The sequence below is a fragment of the Lissotriton helveticus genome, chromosome 3_1 (assembly GCF_964261635.1).
Source record: "Lissotriton helveticus chromosome 3_1, aLisHel1.1, whole genome shotgun sequence".
NCBI lineage: Eukaryota > Metazoa > Chordata > Amphibia > Caudata > Salamandridae > Lissotriton > Lissotriton helveticus.
Window position 1 is genome coordinate 1,046,220,486 of NC_136061.1, and position 13,543 is coordinate 1,046,234,028.

At 46.1% G+C, this 13,543-nt stretch overlaps 1 protein-coding gene across 5 annotated transcripts in view; it reads right to left on the minus strand.

The window, feature by feature from the left end:
• UBR3 (ubiquitin protein ligase E3 component n-recognin 3) overlaps positions 1-13,543 on the minus strand; it is a 1,992,321-nt gene that overhangs the window by 1,262,894 nt on the left and 715,884 nt on the right. For all 5 annotated transcript variants that reach the window (XM_078681592.1, XM_078681591.1, XM_078681590.1 and 2 more), the window contains one exon: positions 7,480-7,569. In XM_078681592.1, the coding sequence (XP_078537718.1) occupies positions 7,480-7,569 (90 nt within the window). The remainder of the gene's footprint in view (positions 1-7,479; positions 7,570-13,543) is intronic.

The window sequence follows — 13,543 nt, forward strand, 5'->3', positions numbered from 1 at the left end:
AGGGAAACCCTTAGGATAACTACCTCCCTTCTCAGTCGCTGCAATAGCTGCCAAGATGTCATCATCAATCTTACTATTGGAACGTTTAACCGCTGCCACTGCAACTGTTGCTACTGCTGTCTTCGCAGCCTCGTCTGCGAGACAGTTGCCAACAGCGTGAACTCCCACGCGCTGATGAGCCAGAGTATGAATTACAAAAACGAGTGGGAGACATTCTTTAAGTTCCGCCACTCGAACCCAGATCATTTTATGTTTTATTGTGCGACCTTTGGAGTCACAATAATCATTTTGAGTCCAAAAGGGTAGATTGTCATTGAAAGACTGTACACAGTAGTAAGATTCACTGACAATAAGAGTAGTCACACTGGGGTCCGCGTACTCCAATGCAAGCATCAGAGCACATAGTTCTGCTAACTGGGCGGTACAGTCCCCTAATGTCTGTGTATGCCCGACATCGGACTTGAATTCACCATCCAACATTGTACCAACCACAATTGCACGGGCCGCGGAATAGGTGTGTCTAGAACCAGTAGCCGCTTGAGCACTTCCATCCGTGTAAATGTTACAACGAAAATCCACCAGTGGTCGCATAGTCAGTGGAGCAGGATGAACAAACTCATACTGCAAAAACTCCTGAGTCTGCAAAGAGGAATCGAAAACGAACATTACATCCGGGGATGTCAAGGATGTAGCCCATTGTATCCACCGAGGGTGCAAAGCCTTGGAATTTGGTACACTGGTCCTCGTCACTGCCTCCAAGGCAGGATACGGAGTAACAACCACAATGCGTTTTCCCTGCGACAGTGCACGTTCCTTAGGAATCGCCATTTGCACTGCTGTCAAAACTTTTTCAACAGTGGAAAACCGCAACTCGGCCTAAGTGTACAGGTGTGACTTGTAAGCAATAGGAACTGTGTCTCCCTCATTAAAAGTGAGGTACATGAAACCTACCGCCCCTGGCACAATTCTTATCACCAGGTTCGTGTGGTTATCACGAGTCAACAAGAATTTAGATTCAAGTAGGTCAGCCTGCAAAGATTGCATGAAGGCTGAATGTTCTGGCAGCCAGCACGATTTGGAGAAAGTAGGTTGTATCAACGCATAAAGCGGCTTAGTACACTGGGCATATTCCGGAATGTATGTAAGGCCAAAATTCAAAAAGCCCAGTAAGGATTGTAGCTTTTTTAGCGTTGTGGGAGCGCGCAAAAGAGCGCATTTCTCAAAGAAGTGTGGAGCCAAGCCTCTACTTTCATTGTTGACTTGTAGCCCAGGAACAACACTGTGTATTCTGCAATGTGTGATTTTGCAATGTTGAATTTATAGCCAAAGTCCGCAAAACTGAAAATTATGCGGTCAACACAGCACAGATGCGGCCATAACTCGTCGTCTGTGAGATAAATGTCATCCACATACGAACATGCATCTGCGTCGAGCCTCTCAAGCAGAGAGACAACATGGGCAGCAAAAACACCTGGACTGTTCTTGTAGCCCATGGGCAAATGAAGAAACTGGCGTTCTTTGCCGCCACAAGTAAAACTCGTCCACTCACTACTAAAGGGGTACAAGTTATGGGCAAAGAAGCCATTGGAAATGTCAAGTGTGGTTTTGAACCTTTTACGCACAAGACTATCCACTAGAGCAGAGCTGTGAGTATTCTGCACCGCGCACATACGACAATGTGACAAGTGGAGGTAATCCAATACCAAACAGTACGAGCCATCGGGCTTGGTCACAGTAAAAAGTGGGCTATTCATCGGAGACACAGACGTTTCAATTACACCTTGATATTCCAATTGTTCAAGGATCTCGGCCACAGAGGCTTTCGCCTCACGGCGTATGGGGTATTGTGGATGTGGCATGGACCGCAAAGGGATCTCATGTTGAGGGGTTAATTTGTCCCATCCACAATGAGTACGGTACAACGCCGGCGCAAGTGCCTTAGCCCAATATTCTGCAAAATGCAGTGTCTGCTCCTTCAGCACAGTGTGCACAAAAGCGGGGAGGATCACCTCCTCCCCTTGTGGAGCAGCTAAGACAAACAGTGGGGACCAGTCGACCTCCGCCAATAAAATGTCATAAGTAGTCGTTAGATTTTCCCAATAGACCCCTTTTACAGAACATTCTAGGTCACCTTCAATCAGAAGGACTATTTCATAAAGCCTGTCAGGGGGAGCCACTGTGGTGTCTGCTGTCTCAACAAGAACGAAGGTGTCAGTCACGGTCACCTTCAGTAGTGGACGCAGTACCTCTCCAATGATGGTCATCTCCGCCGCGCTCTCCAGCAGGGTCAGAGCCCATGTCAGATTGCGAAGCTGCGCTCTCACTATCTGTGGCATATCTCGCTGTTACAGCAGCAACTTTCTTCTTCTGAAACTGTGGTCTCTGACGCGGTGACTCGTCCTGCTTGCCTTTTCCATCAGCCTTACGAGGCTGCTCACGGCTCTGATGGGCACCTTGACCTCTGCCGCCGCCTCCTCCACCGGTGGTTGTAACCGATGTTTCCTGCAAAGAGCGAGGAGATAGTTGTTCAGGAACCTGAAACCTATCAGGCGACTTAATAGTGCTGCGGTCGCGCAAATCATATTTACGCTCAACAGGGGCAGGTGTAGGTGAAGCGGGACGGGAACTCTGTTTCTGCTGCTGTTGCTTCCCTTGTTTTTTGTTCTTACTCCAATTTTGTTTCTGAACTTTCGGCGGTCATCCTTATCAGATGACCCTTGCTGAGCTTGCTGCTGCTTTTCTTTTTTCACAAAAAGCTTAGCACCTAAACTATTACGGCCCACGGTCTTATAAGTTTCTGTAAAAATGTACGGCAACTGACGTGGTTTGTCGGCGTCAGGCACCTCGCGCAGAGCATTAGAGACTTGGAAACTTACAGCATCCCCCTTGACATTAGCAAGGACGAGATTACGTACCATATCACTGCTCCCATGAGGCGCATTCCCAAATCCACTGCTGCCTCTGGTCCGTGCTCATCCTGAACACGTTTGATCACAGTGGGCAAAACAGTCATCGACGGGGTGCCAAAGCACAGAGTGTAGACTGCTGCAAAAATCACCCCCCAAGTTGTACACTCAGTTACGTCAGGCACTAAGTCTTTCTGCAAACTCACGGTGAGAATCATGTGTTTCTCAACAGGACTAGAATTTGGGAACACTGCCTTCAGTTGGTCAAATTTTTCAACAACCCAAAAAGGCATTTCTTCCTTATCTTGGGGATGCTTGCCCATGACCACATTCACCATGACAGGACTAAGTTTGAGTCCGCCACCGCCAACTGGATGTGCTGCACCAGCCGGGAGGTGCGAGTAATGTAGTGAATCAGACCCCTAATAAATGCTACAGAAGAGGCATACAGGGGTCGGAGTTGTTGGGCTGTCAAAGCACCCGCCTAAGGATGCGGGATGTAAGCAGCCAACACAGGCCAAGTAGCGCCTGGAATGGACAATGGTCCTTGTCTAAGCGCTGTAACAACATGTGGGAGGGTGCCATTAAACCAAACGGCATGCTCCCAAACAGAAATCGGAATTTCTACAGTCCGATATGGAGCGTACACTGCAGGAGCATCAGCGGGGGTATACGAGTGATAAACACCAGAAACAGCATCCACTGCAGGAAATGTGACCCATGAGTAATACAACTCAAACGGGTTCGCCACGTCTGCAGAGACTACAAAAACCACCGCTTGTCCCTCAAGAGAAACGAGGTATTCCTGCAAATGATTACGCACAGCTACATGACTGTGAGCCGGGATATCAACCGCAGCCATATCGAAACAGTAATAGAGAAGTACAAGACAATACTAGAACGCACAACTGGGTCGTAATTCAAAGAAGAAACCTATGAGAATTAACAAGCTTGAACCAACCTATGTAAATATAGGTAGGTTTTGTATCCGTCACTACCGTTAACCGGAAACAATAGTGAGGGGGTCGTAGACTGATATAAGCACTACTCAAGTGTCTCACAATAAGACCACACTCATTGGCGGTGCCACGTAACAGGGATTCTGCGCAAACACAGAACTGTGCACAGAGACTTAGGACCTCAGTGAATTAGGGTGTGCCAAAACTCACCTTAGTACCCAAAATCCCCTACCAGACTAGCAATCAGTGTCACATTAGCTCTTCGTCCTATATCAAAGAAACCAACGATTAGACAACCTAGAGCATGCGACTTAGGACCATCTCAGGAATGGTTATACGCTCATACCAGTCCACAACAGGAGTAAAATAGAGACACGGTAAGGTTAAAATGTTTATTTTAACTACGTGATCTCAAGCGCAGTATTTTAATCAACATCAGCATACATATGGATAATAATAATACGGACAGCATGGTTACAATTCCATAAAATACAAAAGGAGGAATCATGTTACAATGATAGTGCAAACAGGTGATAAAAACGCCTATTTAAAACACCCTCCCTATCTAGGAACTATATATTATAAAACTATAGAAGGTCTCTGGAGTTATCTTAGGGGGACCCTATTTACCTGTCCGCTCAGTAAGTGTAAATTACATCGGGATCGGTTAGTCTCTCTGCATGCCGGGAATCTTCCAAGTGTGTGCAATTCTGCCAAGTGTGCTATGATAAAGGTGCCAGAATCCTACTCGGCTTGCAGCTGCCAAATTGTTGTGTCTAGAATGTGTTACACGGACATGCCAATAAACAGGCTTGCGTTATGATAACCTTGGCGGCTTAGCACTCACTGTACAGACTGGGGATATGATGTATGTCTAAAGATGTCGAAAAGCAACCCTTTTCCCATGTATAGACCTTCATCTAAGCTAAGTCAGCAGAAACAGCTAAGCAGTGTCTTGTGCAAAAGCAGCAAAAGGGAAAAATGGTGTTTAAACTTCGAATAAGCCATGCTAACTTAACATGCACGCAAAAGAGGCCCATAAACTATACGACACTCTGAACTGAAAATGAGCACTTGCCACATTGTAACAGAGAACATTTCAATGTTTGGGATGAATAGGGAAGTGGAAATATGCATCCTGCAGATCTAGTGTGGTCATGAAATCTGCTTGATAGAGGAGCTGTCGTATCTCCTGGAGTGACCTTGCGGAAGGACTTTTTCCTGCAGATATTTGTTTAATTTTCTCAGGTCTAGAATTGGCCTCCACTCTCCCGACTTTTTCTTTATCAGAAAGAATCAGGAATAAAAACCTTTCCCCACCTGAGAGTGAGACACTCCTTCTATAGCTCCCTTCCGGAGCATAACCATGGCTTCTTTTCTAAGACGTTTGAGATGAGGTGGGAGCTTCTTTAGAGGTGGATGAGGCGTTGGGATCTTTATGAATTACAGGGCATGACCCTACTTTACTATGTCTAGGACCCATTTGTCAGAAGTGATTTTTCTCCATTGGTTGAAATGTAAAAAAATATTTATGGAATTGAGGTTGATATGTGGCACACTGTTGCAGGTGTTGTGGAGGTGTCACTGCTTTCTAGCATTGTCTCCCCTGCCTGAGGGGGTTGCTTTCTTCTGTTTTGCTGTCTGGAGTAAGGGGCAGCAGAGGGGGGCTCTATAAGATTGTTGTGGTTGATAGCCATATCTATATTGGTAAGTCTGCGGCTGGTATTTCTGGTAGCTCCCTCAAAAGGAGTATGACCCTCTGCCACAGGCCCCTCAAAAAGGTGTCTTTATATACTGGAGTGTTACTAAAGCCTTAGCTGTCTCTGTGTCCTTCTTAATTTCTTGTAAGGTGTTGTCAATCTGTTTGCCAAACAGTGCGTCCCCATCGAATGGCATGTTTAAGATTCTACTTTGCACCTACACATTTAAGTTGGGTCGAAACGTCGACAAAAACCTCCTATTTTGGGGCATGTACCATGTTTTCACCCCTCCCCCGTCCAACAAACAGATGATAACTCTCTGCAACATTAGTAATGTTAAAAGATGATGGCATAAGGATGTACTGTGGACAGTACACTGGAGTATGCTCTACTAATACCCAGTGTAAATTGTAAAATTGTTGCCATCATTGACGTTCAAATTATCTTCATTTTGGAACCCTTTTCCTTGTCTTTTCCATCTGCTACACTCATGAGCACTTATTCTTTACACCGCCTTGTCTTTCTCTGTTCTGGCAACCTCCTAATTGGTATTTATTCATTATAATTTCTTGTGCGTCCCATTACAATATTGAATATATGGTTTTCCAAAGCAGGAGAGTGCTTTCTCTTTTCTATGGTGCATGTTTGGAAATGTTACATTGATATGTATTAAATACCGTGTGCTGATTACTTCAAAACAACTAAATTGTACTCGAATTGTGAATTATTTCTTGCGGAGACAGTGGGCAGGAAGTGAAAGAAGGACACAGACCTGATGAGCTCTGACTTGTTCTATCTGAAAGGGTGGATCACTTCCAATGTTTCAAGGAAATGCTATAGCACTGGCTATAGTTGACAACAGAGAAGATGACCTGGCATACTGGCAGCTCCAAGGACGATGGAGTGCACCCAGCATGAATTGTGGGTTTCTGAACGAACAGATTTAACAATTTTACTTGTAACACAAATATAGCCAATCACTATAAAGCATTTGCAAGTTACCAGTTTTAACTATGGCACGTTTACCTTTGTCCCTCTGCAGGGTCTACAGATAAGATGGCCAATGCAGGGTCCCGCAATTCTTAAATAGTGTCAGTAAAATGCCAGATGGTCCATCCTTATGTGGGTGGGCACAGGAACATGGTACATTATGCTGGATGATTAACTGGCTATGAAGGTAAGCGACACTGTTTCACTGATAAGTGTAAATTGTAATTCCTATTTTAGTATCATGAACTGTATTTCCCAGAATACAAAATTAAGTATGGGCACTGTATGCAACTTACAAATAGCTGAGAACACCAAGTCACAAAGAAAGGGCATCTACAACCCATTTACAAGCATTCTGCCCCCAAAAAAGGATCATCACTCAGTATGAATAAATACTGTGATCACATGAGTAATGTGTTTTCCGTACGCCTGTTTGGGAGTTTACAGTGGAATACCAACAAGGAAGGAGGTACCCAGACTGGACGAAAAAGTTTCCTGAACGACAGTAGAAATGCATTGTTAATATCCGTTGGTATAAAATACTTCAAGGTTGCTATCCTCATAATGAGTTGAAAGGCATTTTTCTCATTATGTTTTCACTTTTATTGCTCATTTGTCTAGGACTGAGAGGAAGATAAACAAGCCACCTTACTGAGTACAAGGCTAAAGTGAAACATTATTTTCCAGCAAAGCTATATCAGAGTTACACTCTGTTATCTTTGAGGCCAAAGATGCTCTGGATGCACACTCAATCAGCATACTATCAGCACAATACATTTAAGCCGGCGCACAGCATACTAGAGTTAACCCCTAGTGAAGCTTTTTGTTCACAGGCATTTAAATGCAAGAAGTTCCAACCTCAACAATGCAGGGACAGGTTTGGTTTTTGACTATATATATATTACATACGTAAGTTCAGCATACCTGAATTTGCAGTGGGTGCACCATAAGCTTCATCAGCATTTCCTGATCAGGTAGAATGGAATCTAGATCTATTTCTTGAAATTTGACAGCCTGAAAAACATATACAAACAATTAAGGCTACTTTTACAATGTGTAAAACTTGTTAAAATAGGATTGCACTGTTTATTCTGATCAATACTCCAAAGTTTTGCTAAACTGGCACCCTGGCATACCATAATAGTCTACATATGCAACAGAGTAATACAGATAATGAACAAGAAATGAGAATATTCAGTTATAACTACCACACTTGTTTTTCAGAAACAACTTGTCAAAGCCTGTGATGTCTACTAAGCAATCTATTAAAACACACCAGATTGCATTTTAAGGTGTAAATGTTCTATTCGCTACTCTTTAAAGTTACATGCAAAATGTTTTAAGGAGTATTTTTCTCAAATGTAAATGTACAACATGGAAACGTAAACTGTGCGCACAGCACACATCCATCTAATGTGCTTTGCACAAATACTAGGTGCAGCAAACATTCTGCAGCAACAAGTAACATAGCCTGACATTCTTTAAATAGGGAGAGGCGAATTGTTTGTGCCTCATCAATTTCCACATATTGCAAGCCTGAAAGCAATGTAACAAACAAGCATTGGCAAATACAATCGGCCTGGCCTTTTTCATAGGTACAGTTACCTCTAGTAATTACTAGATGTCCATTTCAAGTCAGAAAAATACTGTGAAGGTTTTATATTTATTTTTTTATTATTCTTTTTATTGAAAAAAAAACAAAAGAAACAATACAAACAATAGCATCAGGTGAACAAGAATTGACATCATTATGAGGTTTGATTTGTCATTCGTACAGAATCATATATTACAATATGCAAAACATTTGGGGTTACGGGTATTCCTGTGCTTCTGCTTCTATTTGCCGCATCGGGGTGTGCACATTTCACCACAATGACTATTCCAAGTCCCCCATATCTTTCCCCACTTCTCCGGACAACCCCTGGCCACGTACACTGCTCTCTCTCTGAACATACACCAATCCAAATCCTCAACCCATTTAGTAATCCGGGGTGGCTGGCTGGTTCCCCACAACTGAGCTATATTCCGCTTCGCTACCATACATGCCAACGTTACCCACTGTTTCAGATACCCGTTCAAGTTCGTGGGTTCCCATATATTTAGTATACATCTTTGGGCCTCCGGTTGTATCTCCTCCCCCAGTACTTCTTTCATCTCATCGTGTATCTTTGCCCAGAAGTTCTGTACCCCCTCACAGTGCCAAAGGATATGCATAAAAGTGCCAAGTTCTGCACAATCTCTTCTACATTCTCAACTCACCGTACGCCCCATGTGTACTAGTCTAGGCTCTGTGATATATGACCTATGTAAGATCTTAAGTTGCACCAATCTGAGCCTCATCTGAACTGCAACCACTTTAGGAGAGGAGACTGCCTCTACCCAGTCCTCATCGTCTAATTCCAATCCGTCTGCCCCCACGATGCTCTAACACGTTCCAACAGGTCATCCATATTATTTATCAGCTTTTTATATATTAAGGAGATAGTCTTTTCCGCGATGTGACCATCTAGCACTCAATCCTCGAGAGGAGAAGCCTCCGGAAGCACCGTCTCTCCAGGGATGTTGGCAAGAAGGGCCTGTCTAATCTGACGGTACCGAAAGTGTTCATTGTCATTCAAACTGTATTGCTGTTGTAGAGATTCAAATGTCTGCACACTAACCCCCCCCCCCCCCCCCCCCCCCCAACACACATGCCTGATCTGGCTAATTCCAATGAGGTCCCATTTATCAAACCCTTTAGACTTCCACAAGCTCCCAAGCGTCTCCGAGCTGAACAGGGGGGTGGCCAACGTCAATCTTCCCTCCCATCCCAAACTTCTGGTAGCAGCGTGCCAAACATGTACAGCGTGTGCTGTCGGGCCCGCCAGCGTGAACCTACCGGGTCTGGCATACAAGGCTCTGATGATATCTCCACCCGGTGCCTGCCCATGATCCATGGCATAACCTGGGTCCCTGAGGGGTCCATAAACCATGTGGTTCACCGCCACAAGGTGTGAGGCCCAGTAATACTTCCTCAAATCTGGGAGACTGATGCCCCCATCGTACCACGGGAGGGTTAATTTGACAAAAGCTATACGAGGTCTGCCATCCCAGAGGAGCTGCCTCTGAAGTGTCTCAATCTCCTTAATATAGGATATCGGCACCGGATCCATTGTGTTCTGAAGTACGTACAGGAACCTAGGCAAGGCCATCATCTTGAATAACACCGCCCTCCCCAACAATTATAGCGGGAGAGCTTTCCAGCCTTCCACGTCCTTTCTAAACCGATTCAAGGAGGGGCCCTAGACTATTAGTATATCTCATCTTCGGGTCCAAAGTTATATACATGCCTAGATATTTAAATCCCACCAGTTCAATCTTTATAGGCCATGACCGTGGGACCACAGGCGGCGCCCCCGATAGAACAAACAATACCGACTTTGACCAGTTTATAGCGAATCCGGAGTATCTGCTAAATATGGCCAGGACATCCCAAAAATTACTCAAGGACGCCCTGGGGTTAGTGAGGTATAACAGGATATCATCCGCATAGAGCGAAATCTTATCCTCCCACTCCGGCGTCCACCGCAAGCCGCGTATCGACCGGTCCCACCTGACCCATGCCGCCAGAGGCTCCAGCGCCGGAGCGAAGAGAAGTGGGGACAGCGGGCATCCCTGTCTCGTACCTCTCCCGAGGGAAAAGTCAGCTGATTTACAATTATTTATGACCACTCTAGCCAAGGGAGTGGCATACAGCAGTCGAACCCACCCAATAAATTCGGGGCCAAAGTCCAACTTAGCCAAATCCGCAAATAAATAAGTCCATTCAACCCTATCAAATGCCATAGTGGCATCCAAGGACACCATTACAGCCGGCTCCATTATCTTTTGGAAACCACCCAGTATCCCGTGTAGTGTCCGCAGGTTCAGTGCCGTGTTGCGACGCGGCATGAAGCCGGATTGATCGGGGTGTACCAGGGTTGTAATGACCTTGACCAATCTGGTGGTGAGCAATTTCGCCAAAATCTTGGGCTCAGCATTAAGAAGCGAGATGGGCCTATACGAGGAAGGAGACGTCCTAGACTTGCCGGTCTTGTGAATGACCAAAATATTTGCTACCCGCTGGTCATATGGGAGTTGACCAGACTCCTTACTTTCAAGGAACATGACCCGAATATGCGGAGCGATTTTATGGGCATTTAATTTATCTAATTCTACTGGTATCCCATTTGGACCCGTTGCCTTCCCAGATTTTATACCTCTAATCGCCTGCACTACTTCATCTTCTGTAAAACAGGAGTCAAGATATTTCCTATTTTCCTCAGATAAGCACGGCATGTAGATATCTTTAATCATTTCGCCATTCTCATCCTCTGTAAAACCACCAACCGTGGCATATACTTCTCCGAAATACTCAGAAAATGCATCTGCCACTGCCTGCGGATCTGTGATTCTGTCGAATCCCGACCCCTCTAGCTCCGGCACCAATCTAGAGGCCCACTCCCCACATTCCAACCAAGCAATCAGCTTACCGGCCTTGTCCCCATGTTCGTATATTCGACTTTGTATGGCTTGGTTATGAAAAACTGCCCTTTCCCTGGAGAGGCCCTTGTATTCATCTTGTTGTAATCTCAGTAGGTGAAGGTCTCCTGAGCGGCAGACTCAGCAACCCGCTCCTCCAACCCTACCACTTCAGCCTCAACCGTAGTCACCTCCGCCTGACGTTTCTTCTTCTTGCCCGCAACCAAAGAGAGGACCTCACCCCTCAGTACCACTTTATATGCCTCCCAAAGGGACTGCGCTGAGTCGACAGTGCCCACATTCTCCTGAAAATAGCTTTCCGAGACCCGGAGTATTTTTTTTTTAGTGGCCGGATCTTTCAGATACCATGCATTAATCGGTGCTGCCCTGCCGACTGCTGGTTGCCCGAACTCAACCTGTAACCACATCGGGGAGTGATCTGAGATGCCCCTGCCAAGTTATCTTGCGTCTCTAATTGTGTCTGCCATAGCCTCCGGCAACAATATGTAGTCCAATCTGGACATGCTGTTGTGTGCGGCGCATACATGAGTAAAGTGCCTCTGAGTCGGATTACGTACCCTCCAACTATCAACCAACCCCAGTGCTTCAAGGAAATGAGGGAGCCACCTCTGCGATGGTGTATGCATTCTTACCGGGTATCTATCTATTCCCTTATCGAGTACTGCATTGAAATTTCCCCCAGCACCAAGTGACCCAGGTGCAGGGTCAGAAAAACGGAACTCAAGTCTTTCAAAGTATCTGACTGAAGGCCTGGTGGTACATATATTGACAGGAAGGTGACTGTCTTTCCTCCCAGCTGCCCCGAGACACCTACATATCTGCATCTCTGGTCTGACCAAGTAGCCTGAATTGTCAACGGAAAGGAATTCTTTGTTAGGATCCCGACCCCCCTAGACCGCGATGTAAACCCAGCGGGTGCCACAAGTTTATATCCCCCTTTATGGAGGGCCATGCACCGATTCCTGACCAGATGTGTCTCCTGCAACAATGCAACATCCGGAGTATGTCTTCTGATTAGCTAATTCACCATCACTCTCTTTATCTTGTCACCCAGACCATTGACATTCCCGCTCAGCACCCTTATCCCCGACCCCTGACTAGTACGTGACATCTACACCACACCACTAGAATTAGTAGCAGAACTGTCACCTGATGCAAAAAAGAAACATATACAAAACAACCCCTCCTTTCCCCTGGAGTGGAAAGAAAAAATCAACAAAAAAACAAACAATCCGGACATTACTCCAATCAATAACAACGCAAAACCAACCCACTCCACCCGCCCCAACTTCCGTCCCCCCTCCCTGCACCCCTGCATATGGCAAATGCCCATCCCCAACTCGCAGTGTGCCTGTCGCCCAATATCCCCCAACTAGTAACTAAAGGTGGTAGAGAGGAGGTAGCCAATGCCCCGCCCCGTGGTATCATCTTCCGCCCTACATTTACGACAATATTTAGATCAACTACGATCAGGAAGTTACAGCAGCCGGCACATAATAAAAATCCAATGCGCTCCACAAGTGTACCCAAACCCAGGCCCCCAGCTCTACTGGTCCGTTCTCTCCTCCTGCTTGTGTTCACGGCTCTCTGCCCCAGCCGCAGGTCTGCTATCGATCCAGTCCGATGCGACTTCCGGATTGTCAAAGAACCAAGCCTTTCCCTCAACTTCCACTCGCAGCCGCCGGATACATCATACCGTATCGCAGTCCCTTGTCCCGAAGCTTCTTTTTCACTGGGAGGAAACTTTTGTCTCAGTTTCTGCACTGTCTGAGTGAAGTCTGGGAAGAAAGAAAGTCGCATTTTCGTACCGCAGGGGGGCCCCGGACCGCACCGCCTGTAGGATGGCGTCGTGATCCCAACAATTAAGCACTCTGGCGATCATCGGGCGTGGAGGTGCTCCAGGTCAAGGACTCCCCACCAAGCACTCTGTGGGCCCTTTCGATAGTAAAGAAATTGCTGAGACCCTTCGGCTTGAGATGATTAAGGACGATACCCTCTATGAACAAATCCGGCGCAGGACCCTCTGACCTCTCTGGAACTCCAAGGATGCGTACATTGTTGCGCCGGGCTCTCCCTTCGTATTCATCGAGTTTCCGGTCTGTGGAGTCACGAGAGGCCCTGAGGGCACGCACCTCCTGCTGCAGTTCCGCCACATCGTCCATGAAACGAGCGGTCTTAATGTCGAGTGACTTTACTTTCTCGCTAGCCTTAGTGAGATTCACCCGAATCAGGTTGACCTCGACCGTGACCGCGTCCAATTTGCTATCCATAGACTCCATCTTTCCTCCTAGGGATAACTGGACCCCATTTATTGCTGCCATGACGTCCTTCAGTGTCGGCTCAGTGAGGGCATCAAGCACGTCTCCACTCAGGCCTTGAGCTTCTTATGTTCCACCGGGGACCCTTTGGGCATCGTGTATCTATCAAGCTTGTTAGATTGCACCTGTTTCATCCCCTTCGATGTCCT